Below are 14,035 nucleotides of genomic sequence, written 5' to 3' on the forward strand. Positions count from 1 at the left end.
TTGCGCAACTGTTGTATAAATCAAGCTGGTACCTGGTTTCAGTTTGTCTTTGAGGTAAGGTACAAGGTTGTACTCCTTAAGTACCAATTCCCAGTCCAAGTCAGGGATGGTGAGGTTAGCAAGTGTCCCCAGACACTCTAGAACCCACACCTCCTCTTCCTCAGCACGGATCTCTGCTGCCAGGTCACCAACATAGTCCTGACAGGGAAACAAACAGGTGGGACAGATAAGTGATGGGGCACTGGGATCCTGCGGTGAAAGTTACTAATGCATGCACTACTACCCATAGTAATTCTAAGTAGATTTGCAGAATATACAGGGTATAAGTTCATGTAGCTTTTTGTAATAGATACAAACTTTTCCTCGTACACTGATCATTTTTTACTTTTTTTCCTAGCTGAATGTGCATTATTATTATTATTATTATGTTAGATGTAGAGTTAAGTCTGCATCACCCTTCATGCAATTTCAATAAATACATACATACATAAAAATGTTAATGTAAATAATGTAAATAAACAATTAAAAGTTATAGTAAAATAATGAAAAGTAAATTGGTGCAAAAGTTTGCACCCAACTATAATGGATGCAAATCAGAACAAACTTCCAAGATACCAAGATTCTTTTCATTCTGATTTTATTATTTGTAACTCACTATGAACAGTGGTTTGGTTGGTCCATCATGCTGTGAAATGTTTCTGATCATCTTCATCAGCAGGCAGTCTTTCATCTTCAGAGCTCTCTTCATTAGCATCTTTAAACAATTTCCTATAGAAAGAGACATCATAAATCAGAGAAGGGTAAAGCTCACATGACCAAATAAACAAATACATTTGCCTAAGCCTAAGAAACACAAAGTGATACACAAACATCTTTGATAAGAGAATCCAGTAATCCACTACCTGGTTCATTGTTAATAAACAAAATATAAAATATAAAAAGCAGGCCACATACAGTAAATATACACACCTTCACACATAACCTGGGCATTCTTCTTGTTTGCAGCCAGGTTAATAAGGACAGAAATGAGCTCAGCTTCAATTTCTTCCTCACTGTATTCAAACAGCATTTGCATAAGCTAGATATAGATACACATAAATGAGAGTTTTACAAGGATAAACAATGTCAATGATCATATGTCACATTTTCCTTTGTTTCTATTGTTATACCTGAGGTATGCAGTCAGTGTAAACGAACATGCCCTTGAAACGATCGTCGATGCTGATGTGGTACAGGATTCGCATTGCTACCTGACGGTTGTTCTCATCACCTGCATAACAACAAGTGTACACAAACAACCTTTGACATATTTTTGTCAATCATCCATAAATGACTGAAACAACTGGTAATTGAGACAGAGAAAGTAAATGGTCTGTATTTATACAGCGCTTTTCTACCTATTGGTACTTCCTGAACCACAGTTGCCCCAATTACTCTAAACTATAATGTAAATCAACCTTTAGCACTACAGACACATTTTGTGCTCCACAAAGGTCAGAGATCAACCGCTTTTGGTTCGTCACTTCAGGGGTTGCCACAGCAAAATGTGTTCCACACACTGTTTTGGCACAAGTTTTTACACTGGATGGCCTTCCTGCTGCAACCCTCCCTCCTTTTTTTATCAGGGCTTGGGACCGGCACCAAGGTGGCTCTTGGTGGCTGGGCGGGGCCACACCTGGTGGGGTGGGATTCAATCCCGCTGCCTTTTCTATCGCAACTCAATGCTCTGCCCACTTAGCCACCAGGCCACAAGGCATTTAGCCACCAGGCCTCCCTTGTGCTCTACAAAGGTAGTTGATAATTAGTAACTGCAAGTCTCAGCACATGTAATATAGACAGTTTACTGTATACAGCATGAAGCTGTGTTGATGTGTACACTTACCCAACAAGGCACTGAGTTTAGGTAACAATCCAACTTCCACCATCTTCGCTCTGAGTCCAGAGTCAAAGGACAAGTTTAGGAGCAGACGCAGAGTCAGGTTTAAAAGATCTTCATGATCACAAGGAACTAGGCGGGCCAGTCGTTCTATAGTATCCACCTCAGCCTGCAGATCATAAACAAACATGTGACATAGCAGAATGGAAATTCAAACATCAACATTTAAATGTAACATTTAAATGTGTTTCGCTCACCATGTCATTTTTATTCTCTAAGAAGATTGACAGTTTTTTAAGGAATGAAACCACTAGGACCAGGAGCTCCTCATCATCCCGGTCCAGAACTTTGACCAACAGACTAACAATGTTTTTATTCCTCATCTTCAGCTCTGTCCTCGTGTCCTCAGCCAGGTTCAACAGGAGGTAAAGGGACACTAGTGGACAGTGTAAGAAAGACACAAAGAGGTTAGGTTCCTCCAGCTGTCTTTCTAATTAGTGCATTTGTAATTGCTATGTAATTAGGAAACAATGTGACTTGGTCCAGGTAATTGCAGTAACACCGCAATCTATAGCAGAAAAGTCAAAAGGAAAATATAGCGCAAAAGACACAAAGCTTAAAGCTGTAAAGACAGACATAAACACGGTCATTTTTGCTAGTTTGCCTTTATGTAATGCATTAATTCTGAATTTACCTCATGGTAAAGAAAAACAGCAGCTCTGGTGTGACAAAACAAGACTGTTAGAAAGTGGAAAGTCCACCTTACCTCTAAGCAGTTGCTCCTGTTTAGCCACAAAGCCTTGGTATTTCTTCAGAACTTTGCTTTGGTCTTTTCTCAGGGAACCATTCTCTGGAGCTGACTCACGTACACAAGCATGTTAAGGAGAATTAATTTTACACTCACACAAAAAAGTCAGAGGGTAAAATATGGATATTGAAAGGTATTCAAAGTTGTCACTCTACTATGGATGTGTAACAAGAGCTCTTCTTAAGACCTGCATGTTCTGTACAAGCTCACATTTTCATCATCCAATAATCCCATTCCAGTGCTTTTATGTCTAACTTGATTGTAATATTTAATAATACTAATAATACTTTTTAATGCCTTAATCAACATACAATGTGTGTACATTAACTTCGAGCTAAATAGCCAGGCATTGCTGTATTATGAATCAACAAAACTCACATTTTTTAATAATTTAATAAATCAACCCCAACAATCAACTGTTGCAATAGTTTTGCTTCACACGCAGATTATTGAACTGAGGAGAATTAATCCAGGTGTGGACACAAACACTGTTTTGTCATCACTTAACAAGCAGATACTGGAAGTCAGAAATCATCACGCTGGTGACATGACAAAAGTAAAGGATATAAGCTTTGTTTTTCTTGTGCAGCTCTTCACGCCATACTTCGTATCTCTTAAGCTCATGTTCCACCACGCTCATACACAATGCGCCTATTTTATAATGACTCACTACTCCATGAAACTGAGAGAAACTGGGGAAAAGAAGAGATAAACTGTGTAAGGAGATGACACAAGCCTTTTTCACAACATGCACTGAAATCCTGAAATTGTTCAGACTTTAATCAGTGGCGGTAAGACCGCAATGTCCGAGTGAGACACTCCTGCGCTCATAAACATTGGGATGTTTTAGGGAGAGCAAAATGGCATGTTGACAATGTTTCTATTGAGTGTGAGCCATCGTGTGTGTGTGTAAGTTACCTGGAGAAGCAGAAGAAGATGTAAACGATGATGGTAGCAAGCTCCACACTCTGTTTCCAGTCCTCCCTCAGTACTCTGGCCAGAGCACCTAGAGCTGCCTCTACACACACACACACACACACAGACACACAAACACAGAGTTTGCGGTTTATGTAAGTACAATGACTTTACAGGCAAAGGTAAATCAGCAATGTGTAAAAACAAGCTGTGATGCTCTGTGTGTTCTGATACCTGTGCATACAGCTTTATTTTCTGTCTATTATTTCTCTCAATTAAAGTGAAATTTTACCATTGTGGAGCAGCTCTTCCAGGTTGTCTGGGTTCCGAGCAAGCTGCAGAATGAGAGCAGAGCCTCTGATCTTCTCTGGTATGCCCTCATAGAGCAGCTCAACATACTCATCCACCTTAGTTATACTGGCTTCTTCATTTAACTACAGAGAGAAAAATAAAGAAAGAAAACTATCACCCATCAATCAAGCATAAATCAGATTTTAAGATTTTCAGTTTTGGTTTGTCCCTGGCTGTGACTTAGATTAAATTAAATGATTATTAAATGATGCAGAGGCCGGATTTTATTGTAAGATCAAATGTGATTTGTTCCAAAGGCAGAGGGAATATGATTTGTCATTTTAGAGTCACCAATAAACCTAACATGCATATCTTTTGACAGTGGGAGGAAACCAGAGTACCCAGTTAAACTCCACTCCACAGTCAGTCGGGTATTCGAACAGGGGACCCTCTAGGTGTGAGATGAAAGTGCTCTACTAATGTATTGCCCTACAGTATGTGGAACTTCTGTTTGTGTTAAAAGATAAGTAGGCATCGCAACAGAAGTTGCACATACTGGAGGTAGGCAACAATTTGGCAAGTTATCAGACCAATTAAATTATACTGTATAAACAAATAGTGTCCCTTGCTTTACTTAGCAGCAGTTTATTCAGTAAAAAGCAATAAAAGCTAGTCAAGCTATTAATGCTTGGGCCCTGAGGGAGTTAGAGAGTTGCAGAATGGTCATAAAAAATACAGAACATTTTTACATTTTATGATTGCTCTCTAAGAACTGAGATCAAACTGAAAGGACTGTAAATAAATAATACAGTTATACTTATTTTGAAATAGCAAAAAGAGTGAAACAAAGAATAATTTCCATCAACATATTTAATGCACATATATGTTACAAACGCTCCTTATTTTAGAAAAGAAATTAATTAATTTATCAAGAGGGATGCAAACATCTGCACTGATATTTATGTATTTATATTACTCAAACATTTGACGATGATGGGACATTTGTAGTAGCTGTCCAATAAATATTATGTTGAATAAAATCTTTTAAAATAAGATGCAAATGCTGCTGCCAATCGTAAACATGACCAAACAGGTTCAGTTTTGTGATTTCTTACCTCAATTCCTTCGAATGGTGTCAGTTCTCTAAGTTTCACTGTTTTCTTATCTTTCTTCTCCACTAACAACACCAAAAACACACACGGACAACAAGCTTTGAATAATTTATTTCATTACTAAAAATTCTATGTGATGATGTACACACACACACTAACACACACACACACACACACACATTAATCTCATCTGGAATTTAACAATACACAATGCTGATGTTTTGTCTGGGCTATAGAGAGGTTTCAGTGAATTCAACAAACTGAATATTTATTAAACCCATCTGCATGTTAAGTGTGTCATAACATGCCACATCAGTGTCAAACGCCATTAAACCTGCCACTCTCTACAGTAGATATATAATCCGAGGCCTTCTAAATATTTCTAAGTCATGTACACAGTCATGTCATTTTTTTCTGTGCAGAACTGCTGTAACTCCAAACGTACGAAAACTGAAGAAACTGAGACTCTGGCCTATGTGCTGCCACACGGAGCAATAATGTCATAATGTTAATATACTATATACTATACAGTGAAATAACTCACCTTTGCCCACCACAGGGGATGATTTCCTATTCTGCAGATAATAGAGGAGCTGCTCCACCTGTGGTAAACGAGAAGGTGGAATGAGCTTACACTCCTCCACCACCTTCTTGGCCAAAGCTGCCACATCTGTACTAGGAGAAAGACTTTTCACACGGACACTGGAGGGAGAAAGAAGACAACCAAAAGGTTTCTATGCTTCTCAACTTTAAACTGAGTAACATAAACATTACATTTAATGTAATGCTTATGTCACTCAGATATCTGCAAAATATTTCAAAGATCCTTCCACAACCTACACTGAAGCTGAAAAACCATCCTGATTACTGATATTATACAACTGTAAGGGTAAAAGTATACATCCAAAAGCAAATAGGGGAAAAAAATGAAATAAAATTCAAATTGCTCAACCTAAATGTTCAACCTAGGGAGGACAAACAAGCACTGGGAAAAGCTCATGATTTTTTTAATTGCAGCAAGAGAAGCAGCAAGAGAGATGGTTTGTTTGTTTTTGCATGAATATGATCAATGACTTTTGCCTTGTCCTTTCAGGGCTCGACACAGCGGAACATGTTTTTATTCAGGCTCAGGACTGGCATCAAGGTTGTCTTGGTGGCTGGGGAGGGCCACACCTGGTGGAATGGCATTCGAACCTGCTGCCTTCTGCTCTACCACTGAGCCACCAGGCCCCCTACTTGTTTTTGCACAAATAAATCATATGAAATGTCAATACTGGATTGGACAGTTGACCTTTTTTGACTGCGCACACTATTCTATTTCAATGGGGCGGCTTTGGTTCAGGAAGTAGACAGGATGCCCAATAATACCGTTAAAATGCCGGGTTAGGGTTAAGTATCTTTGAGCACTTCACTTAACCTCAAGTTGCTCCTGGTGTGTGTGGGTGAATGAGAAACATCTGTAAAGCACTTTGGATGCAAATAAGGTAGAAAAATGAATATAAGAAAAAATGTCTATCACCTTTTTTCTTTTATTCATAAAAATACACTGCTATTTGACTGTCACTCAAGCAAAAACTATTGTTTATTTAAACATATTAAAATATCTTTTTACATTTTTTCAGGTCTGGGACTCGATAACAAAAGGAGAAGATCAACATTAACAATGAAAAAGAGTTGATTGACAGGCTTGAATCATTTTTCAAGTAAAGCAGATAAAGAAGAATAGACTAAAAACATGTCCAGGATGTACTTTGCGTCCCGGCCAGTGACGGCAGTATAAGCAGTTAATTTACTGATGGATGGATGACCAGCCCAAGAGGCTGTGGGAAAGACTGGAAGCTGTGCTTGCAAAAATCAAGAGTACACTCACATTTTCTGTCCCTCCTTGCGCTCGCCCACCATAGGACCTCCACTCTCTCCCAGTATCGACGCTTCCACCTCATAGTGGACCACTAGGGCCTTCTCCGTGGGATGAACGTCCAAACTACTAGCAGTTACTTTGCTGTGAGGGGTGACAAGCAATAATTCAAAACACTGAATTACTCTTCCACAGAATACCTGGAAACTCAATGGGATACACCAAAAAATAAGGGGCCTTAAACTCCAAATTGATCATTTTTTTCGATGCGTCCTACACAAAATATTTCTACTAACTCACTTATATTGACTTGAAATGTTGATGAAACACATAAAAAAGTCGTTTGGTTCCCACATGTGAAATCTTTCACCATTTAGTTCTAACCCACAAAACAAAACAAGACACGCCCAGAGAGCTGTGGTAGCTCATGGGCTAACGTATTCCCCAACCGGGTGGGATAATGATAAGAAAAAATAATAAAAAACAACCAGAATGAAAACTAAGCAAAGTAAGCACATTAAATGTGTGTCAGCTATTTAGTTAGGCAATCAGTCGGTCAGCTGCCAAGCAGGATGCTAGCTAATGAAGCTAACCCAGGCATCCCAGCCCAACCCACTTCACTGCAATGCTAACCCCCTTTGACAGTCAGCCGGTTAAACGTTGATGCCCTTTGCAGAGATAACACAGCTTGACATGAAAATAAAATGTATGTTTGTTTGTTTTTAAATGGTCTTAAGGTTAAAATTCACCAAACAATACAGGTTAATTCCTTGCACTGATTCTTACAGATACGTTCGTTTAATTTGCATTAATTAGCGCTGCATCCACAAATGGATGGTTTACAGTGTTAAGCTTGGCACTGCTCGTATCATGAAGAATATATGGAATTGACAGAGGTTTGTGACTAGTTCGCTATGAATTGTTTTTATGAAACAGAACATCGCTAACAGGGCTAACGACATACAATTTCAACAAAGCTCGTGAATGTTACGCATGCGCTTGCTATATGAAATAGTGTCACCGTTCCTTTTATTATTGTATTTATGGCATATGAAGGCTAGCTAATTCCAGTCCAGTGTTAGCTTTGTTGTCTCACCGTTTAAGGTAGCGCGCGTCATCCTGCATCTTCCTCAAATTTAAAGTTTCGGGATCTTAATTTAACTTTATGGGTTGATCACATTTACAAATCAAAATCCCAAATCACGACCATGTCATACAGGGAGGACCAGGATGCAGATGTAAGACGATCTCCGTCTTTGGGGACTTGACTTCTTCCTCGGTTATGAACGTTAGACTAGACGCTTCAATGACGTATTGCTGCCCCCTGTTGGTATTTATCCGTCATCTCTTCCAATCGATATAGTTTGGTTTGCGTGGTCAACATGGGCCCTCTGACCAGCAGCTATACAGCCAGACAGCTGGGATGAACCTTGTGTTCTGACCCCTGGACAGCATTTAATGTTCCCCACGCTTTAGCTGCCGAAATGCATCCCCTGTTATATCAGCTTAGTCGTGCAAAAATGGATCAAAGTGCTAATAAAACTATTTGATTTATAGATCTGCAAGAAATCATTACACTGTGGATGTATTTTTAATCAGGCTCCCCACTGAAATTTGCACCCCGTCCCTCCTCACACCGGATTAGTCTTAGATGTATAGAATTCACATTAAATGAACAAAAATATGGCCTGTTGCATTGGAAGTGTCAGAAAAGGAACACAAGAGTATAAATTATTTAGCAGAGTAGATTAATGCATCATGTTGAGATTTGCATCATATTGGAAGACTGTTGTATATAACAAAACACAGGTAACATCACTTGATCCCAGCGTGTGCACAGAAATATAAAGGGGAATGCAATAATTGGCCGACCTGATATTAAATTGCGTCTTTATTATATCTTATTTTGCATCTTCATAATGTTTGTTTAATTTATATTTAAAGTATAAGTACCATCCATCCATTATCTAACACTTGCGAGTGAGGCAGTGAGAGTCAGTAAGTATAATTACTAAATGTTGTTAGATAAGTAATACTGTATATATAATGACATGTTGGCAACTCACAGATGTGATGTGCTGAATAACATTTTGACTATCTTATATCAAATCACAGCAGCCTGTTCAATGTTACAAACACAGAGACACAGACTAAGAGCACTTTGGTAAAGTCATCTTTAATTGAAGAACTATGAAGAGCTATGCAACTGCTATCAGTATTTGGATCAGTCATATTATACATGCGTCTGGATACAATCAGTGATCAGTGTGTGTATTTCTCACATACAATGTGTGCGTGTTGTTCTCTTGTGTGTGCATGTGTCCTCACTGGAAAACTGTCTTGCTGTCTTCCTCCACATCACCCACCAGTTTCTTTCTTCAGCCCCCTGTGTTTTTGGCCCTTTAGCCTCTTGTTTTCGCTTTCTCTTTAATCAGTGGTGGATGAAGTATTCAAAAACTGTACTTAAGTAAAAGTACAAATAAACATACACTACTACTCTAGTAAAAGTACTCACTGAAACTTATACTTTTAGAAATTTCTCATTTTACTTGTAAAAGGACTCCTCTCCTCTGTCCTTTTCTGTGGACCAGTTTCATGTTTGAGGGGACATTAAATAATTAATGGTAATAGACATAAATGGTTGTTTAAGCTGGTTAACTAAATGATGTGAGGTTTTTTCCAGTTTTATTTCTGAACTACTCATGTCAAGTGAGTAGAATAGATAGGCAATGGCAAATTCAGGTTAGGAAGCCGAAGGGTAAAATTGCTGCATACCAGCACACTTTGAGTACTGCTAACCTGTCAAATAAATCTTTTAAATAAGACCATGGAAGGAGAAGCTGACACTATGCCTCTCTCTCTTTTCCCCCCAAAAATGGAAAAAATGATTTATTATGAAATGTGTTAAGTGACATGATTGTAATGCAACTTTGATTAGAAATGTGGAGTAAAAAGTAAATTACAGTTACATGAAAAACCTACTTAAGTACAGTAACAAGGTGCTTCATTACTTTCCACGACTGGCTTTAATCCACTCCCCCCACTACCGTTTCCTTTTTCCCAACTATCATCCTTTTTTTTGCCTTCTATTCCACATCCCCTCCCTCATCCTCATTGTCACCACACGCTGTGAACTCCTTCTCAGGTAAAAGGCCGTATTCATTGAGAAACGACTCCACATCTGTTGCAAAGAACTCTTCATTGAAGTGTTTGGTAACAGCCAGGAAATTGCCCAGTAACTCACCGGCCTTATATACCAGCAGGGCAGGAAGAACCTGGGAAGATGTGGACAGGAAACTAAATGTACTTGAAGATTGTCTCTGAGTTTGATTATACAGTGACACAGTCAGGAAGCTACTCATCTCCTAACAACAATGACTAGTTAAGAGTCTTTCAAACTGTCTGGTCTACCACTTGAATTCATTGCCATCTACTGAAACCACAAAGGTTCTTGACTAGTGGGACAAATGCAGCTTTTCATTTTTATTTTGAGTCTATCAGGTGTAAATATAGTTGGACCCAAAAGTTACTATCCTCCCCCTTTTATTTTGAAATACACAAATAATAAAATACTAATAAAAATTTTTTCATTTATCAGATAATAATTAAGTAAATTTGTAATTATTTTTCAAGTTATTACCGCAGTTTCATGTAATAATACAAAGGTTTTCTGTACTTTTATACTGTTTCTACATTTGAAAAGGAAAAATTAAATTTAAAAAAGCGTTGTTCTTGGAAAGCTGCTATTCTTTGGGAGACATGCAATAGTCAATCAGTCACAGTTCTTCACTGCAACTGTGACTACAAATGATGCTGCTTGTACTACAGCTCAGTTTCCACATCGGGATTATTGGGATTGACTCACATATTAATATTAATATTAAAATTGTTATTACCTATTACCTTTATTGTTTCCTTTGTTGTTTACTGACCTCAGAGGAGAAGCGCTCATCAGCACCTGTGGCCACGGCATCAATACGACAAAATTTCACACTGGAGTACTCTGAAGCCAGACAGTCCAGACATGAGTTCAACTGTTCACAGCCTAACAAAGACAAGTCACACATGCACAGCTATAAACAAGCAGCATTATAGTGAACATGATGTTTCTGGAGGATTGTTGTTTGAATACATTGAGAGTATCCTGTGATTGAAACCCAGCTTGCCTTAACACACGAATAAAAAACATCTAACCTTTGACGCCGTGTTGGTAGATGTGAACTACCACTAGGGTCAAGCGATGTTCCTTCTCTATGACTTCCAAGAAAGCTTCTCCGCTCTCCAGCTCATAGACTGCTTCAAACTTTGGACCAAAGCTTAGGCGCTCATGCATGTCCTGCATACACTGTTTTCTGTAGCGCTTCAGGCAACGCTCGTCCTCATTTCGGATCAGTTCGTACTCCTGAGCGCTCATCTAGAAGTGAGCAAATACTCTTACTGTTACTACGTGGTACTTACTCAAGCTTATTCTTTAGAATAACTGTGTGCAACTGTGTGAGCCTCTGTAATTGTGTGCCTATACAGGACCTTTCTGTTGAGTCTTTCTTTGTCGTCCTCTCGAGGAGTGGACATTTGTCTAAGCAGCTCTCTTCTGTTATTAGGGACAGCCTGATCCACACTGTCCAACTTAAACCTTCGCCAGTCATTGATCACACCTTTTGGACCTGCACACACATCATATAGAAATAATGTACCATATGCTTGAGAAAGTATTGATGTTAGTGCTGCACATTGATTAATTACACAGAGACTTTAGTGATTTTGAGTCAAAATGGTACAAATCTTTCTATTTTATTTACCTGACAAATGTATGAAACACTGAAAATGTATAAATTTTTGCAAGTTGAATATTTGTCTATTGCTACTAGACACAAGACTTCAGTTGCTCAACGGTCTGTGGACATCAATGTCTAATCTTGGATGTTTTCACTGCTCAATGATCTGTTGTCGTTGGAATATCATGCCATTAGGATTATGGCACCGATTACTATCCACGTGATTGTGATCTATCAACCACCGGGTCAGCTGGGGAACTTCTGTGATGATCTCGACATGCTGCTGTGCCACTTCCTTGAAGACGGCACTCCTCTCATCATCTTAGGAGACCTGAACGTCCACATGGACATACTTCAGGTGGCTGACATGTTTGATCTTCTAAACATGTTTGACCTGAGACTGGTCTCCACTCCCCTGACCTGCAAAGCTATCTACAACCTGGACCTCATTCTCATCCAGAACTGCATCACAAACAACATCTTGTTCCCTCCTCTGCATTTATCATTTCTTCATTCACCTCATCTGTAGCTTTCTAGTTAATGCCTCTGACCTGTGTGATTGGATGGCAGCTCCTCTTCTTCTTGGGCATTGCCAGACATCCTACCAGTATTCTGCAACACACAGAAATTAATGGCCTGCAGACAGTCACAGAGCAGGCAAAGAGTTGTCAAACCATGTTAAAAAGACATCTTAACTCGACTTCTTAAGTGAAGATGTAGAGACAAAGTAGAGACATTCTTTAGTAAACTGTATGCTGTGATTGTTTGACATTCTTCTCTGAATATACTGTAGTCTATATTTGGCCTTTTATTATCTTCCACTTCAGCTGGATGACAGGTGTATTTATGCTTCACATCATTTTACAATGTCATTTTCGGCTTTAGGATTTGACATCGAATTGTCTACGTGCTGCACACAACAAAACACACCTTTGTTTTATGTGGGAGAGAAACAGATGTGACACATCCAAACCCAACTGGCTGCTTATTCATGTCCATGTCCATCTAGAATCTAGATGGACTCATTGTCATAGTCACTTACTGTGAGCCAGGCTTAAATTTACACTGATAAGATTACGCAGAGATTATCAGGACATGTAGGCATACCTGGAACATCTCATTATGTATGACATGACATATTAGTTAAGCCTGAAATTCTATTTTTTGTAACCCAAATAACTGCTTTAGTCATTTTGTGCCTTTTCAGTGTGTCAGCTCCAGGGTTTCTGCCTAACCCAGATTTGATGTTAGCCATGTTTGGCCATACACTGTACATAACACTGTACATTAGCATATTGTATTTTTGTACACATTAATATAGCAAAGTGCAGTGTCACATGTGGGTCTGCATTGGAGCTGATTTGAAGCCCAGGGTCGCTGCTTTCGATTTGCACCTGTTTTTCATTTGGAGACAATAAAAGACCTAATTAGTGAAACCACATGGTTTGTTGCTTTTGCTTTCCTCTGTCATTGCAATTCAATGTACAAAGTACATTTACATGTGTCATGTGTATATATGTCAATTCCTATATATTGCAAATAAAAACAGAAGAAAACTCTAAACTCAAAACTCTTTCCTACCATTTAATACTGGACTTTTGTCATGTACCAGAAATAATTTGATGATTATTATTATTTCTTAGCATGTGCTTTCACGATAGATGGGACTTTCACTGTTGCAGTGTTACAAAACTACTGTATTTTATTCAAAAGGCAGAAACTGACAAAAGCAAGCTAACAAACAAATAGTGAAATCCACATCTCTAGAAAGTAAAAACAAAGCCATAGCCATAAAATATCAATTAAGCCTGTAATTCTGTTTTTTTGTAACCCAAACAAAATCTTTGTAAATGTTGTCCAACCTGTAAGTTTAACCTCATATTTCGAGAGGCAGAGCAGCCCTACTGTATCTCCTGAACCATGGCTGCCTCACTACAGAGACATTATTACAGGCCTGCTGATGAAGCTGATGACAACAAGGGTCTTAATCAACATCACGTCAGTCTAAAAACTGCTAATGCCCAGTTAATCAGAGGCACCATACATTTCCTCCATTGTTGGTTTTTATTCATTCAAATGCAAAACATAGTAAACATGACATGGATGAGTTAAAATGTGTCTGCATAATACTGTAACAAATAATCTGACTGAAGCAGTTATTGTGTACGCCTATAAAAAGTGTGCATGTATCACCATGTGGTGCTAAGGAAATCAGGCAATAATGTAACAACAAATATACATAGATAATATTCCAGTGTTAGGACTATTACTTGTTCCTCTACTGCTGTATCATATAAACTAGGAAATTAATATCTGCACCTCTACAACTCTCCTTTATTACAGAAAATAGCACCAAAGAAACTGATAACAGCACATTGTACAAATGCCTGTATTGGTACC

The 14,035-nt window shown here is 38.6% G+C and overlaps 2 protein-coding genes across 3 annotated transcripts in view; both read right to left on the reverse strand.

Moving 5' to 3' along the window:
• The window catches only part of LOC137098215 (kinesin-associated protein 3-like), a 12,185-nt gene extending 4,031 nt beyond the window's left edge, over positions 1 to 8,154 (reverse strand). The window contains exons 1-14 of the mRNA XM_067474213.1: positions 7,957 to 8,154; positions 6,873 to 7,004; positions 5,547 to 5,704; positions 5,006 to 5,067; positions 3,892 to 4,033; positions 3,603 to 3,702; positions 3,252 to 3,376; positions 2,643 to 2,741; positions 2,134 to 2,312; positions 1,883 to 2,045; positions 1,170 to 1,270; positions 970 to 1,078; positions 656 to 768; positions 33 to 198 (exon numbers count right to left, since the gene is read on the reverse strand). Coding sequence (XP_067330314.1) covers positions 33 to 198; positions 656 to 768; positions 970 to 1,078; positions 1,170 to 1,270; positions 1,883 to 2,045; positions 2,134 to 2,312; positions 2,643 to 2,741; positions 3,252 to 3,376; positions 3,603 to 3,702; positions 3,892 to 4,033; positions 5,006 to 5,067; positions 5,547 to 5,704; positions 6,873 to 7,004; positions 7,957 to 7,985 — 1,678 coding nt within the window. The 5' untranslated portion in view covers positions 7,986 to 8,154. The remainder of the gene's footprint in view (positions 1 to 32; positions 199 to 655; positions 769 to 969; positions 1,079 to 1,169; positions 1,271 to 1,882; positions 2,046 to 2,133; positions 2,313 to 2,642; positions 2,742 to 3,251; positions 3,377 to 3,602; positions 3,703 to 3,891; positions 4,034 to 5,005; positions 5,068 to 5,546; positions 5,705 to 6,872; positions 7,005 to 7,956) is intronic.
• A 924-nt stretch (positions 8,155 to 9,078) lies between these two features.
• Positions 9,079 to 12,530, reverse strand: pdca (phosducin a). Of its 2 annotated transcripts, none has more exons than XM_067474215.1 (5): positions 12,501 to 12,530; positions 11,388 to 11,414; positions 11,055 to 11,274; positions 10,793 to 10,905; positions 9,079 to 10,135 (listed from the first exon to the last, which is right to left on the reverse strand). In XM_067474215.1, exons 1-5 carry the CDS (start codon positions 12,528 to 12,530, stop codon positions 9,947 to 9,949), a joined length of 579 nt encoding a protein of 192 aa, XP_067330316.1. In that variant the 3' UTR covers positions 9,079 to 9,946. The 2 variants fall into 2 exon arrangements, with proteins under 2 accessions (XP_067330316.1, XP_067330315.1); XM_067474214.1 differs by lacking the exon at positions 12,501 to 12,530 and adding an exon at positions 12,187 to 12,243 and having other exon boundaries at positions 11,388 to 11,524.
• Positions 12,531 to 14,035: the final 1,505 nt, after the last annotated feature.

This window comes from Channa argus, chromosome 14 (genome assembly GCF_033026475.1).
Source record: "Channa argus isolate prfri chromosome 14, Channa argus male v1.0, whole genome shotgun sequence".
NCBI classification, from domain to species: domain Eukaryota; kingdom Metazoa; phylum Chordata; class Actinopteri; order Anabantiformes; family Channidae; genus Channa; species Channa argus.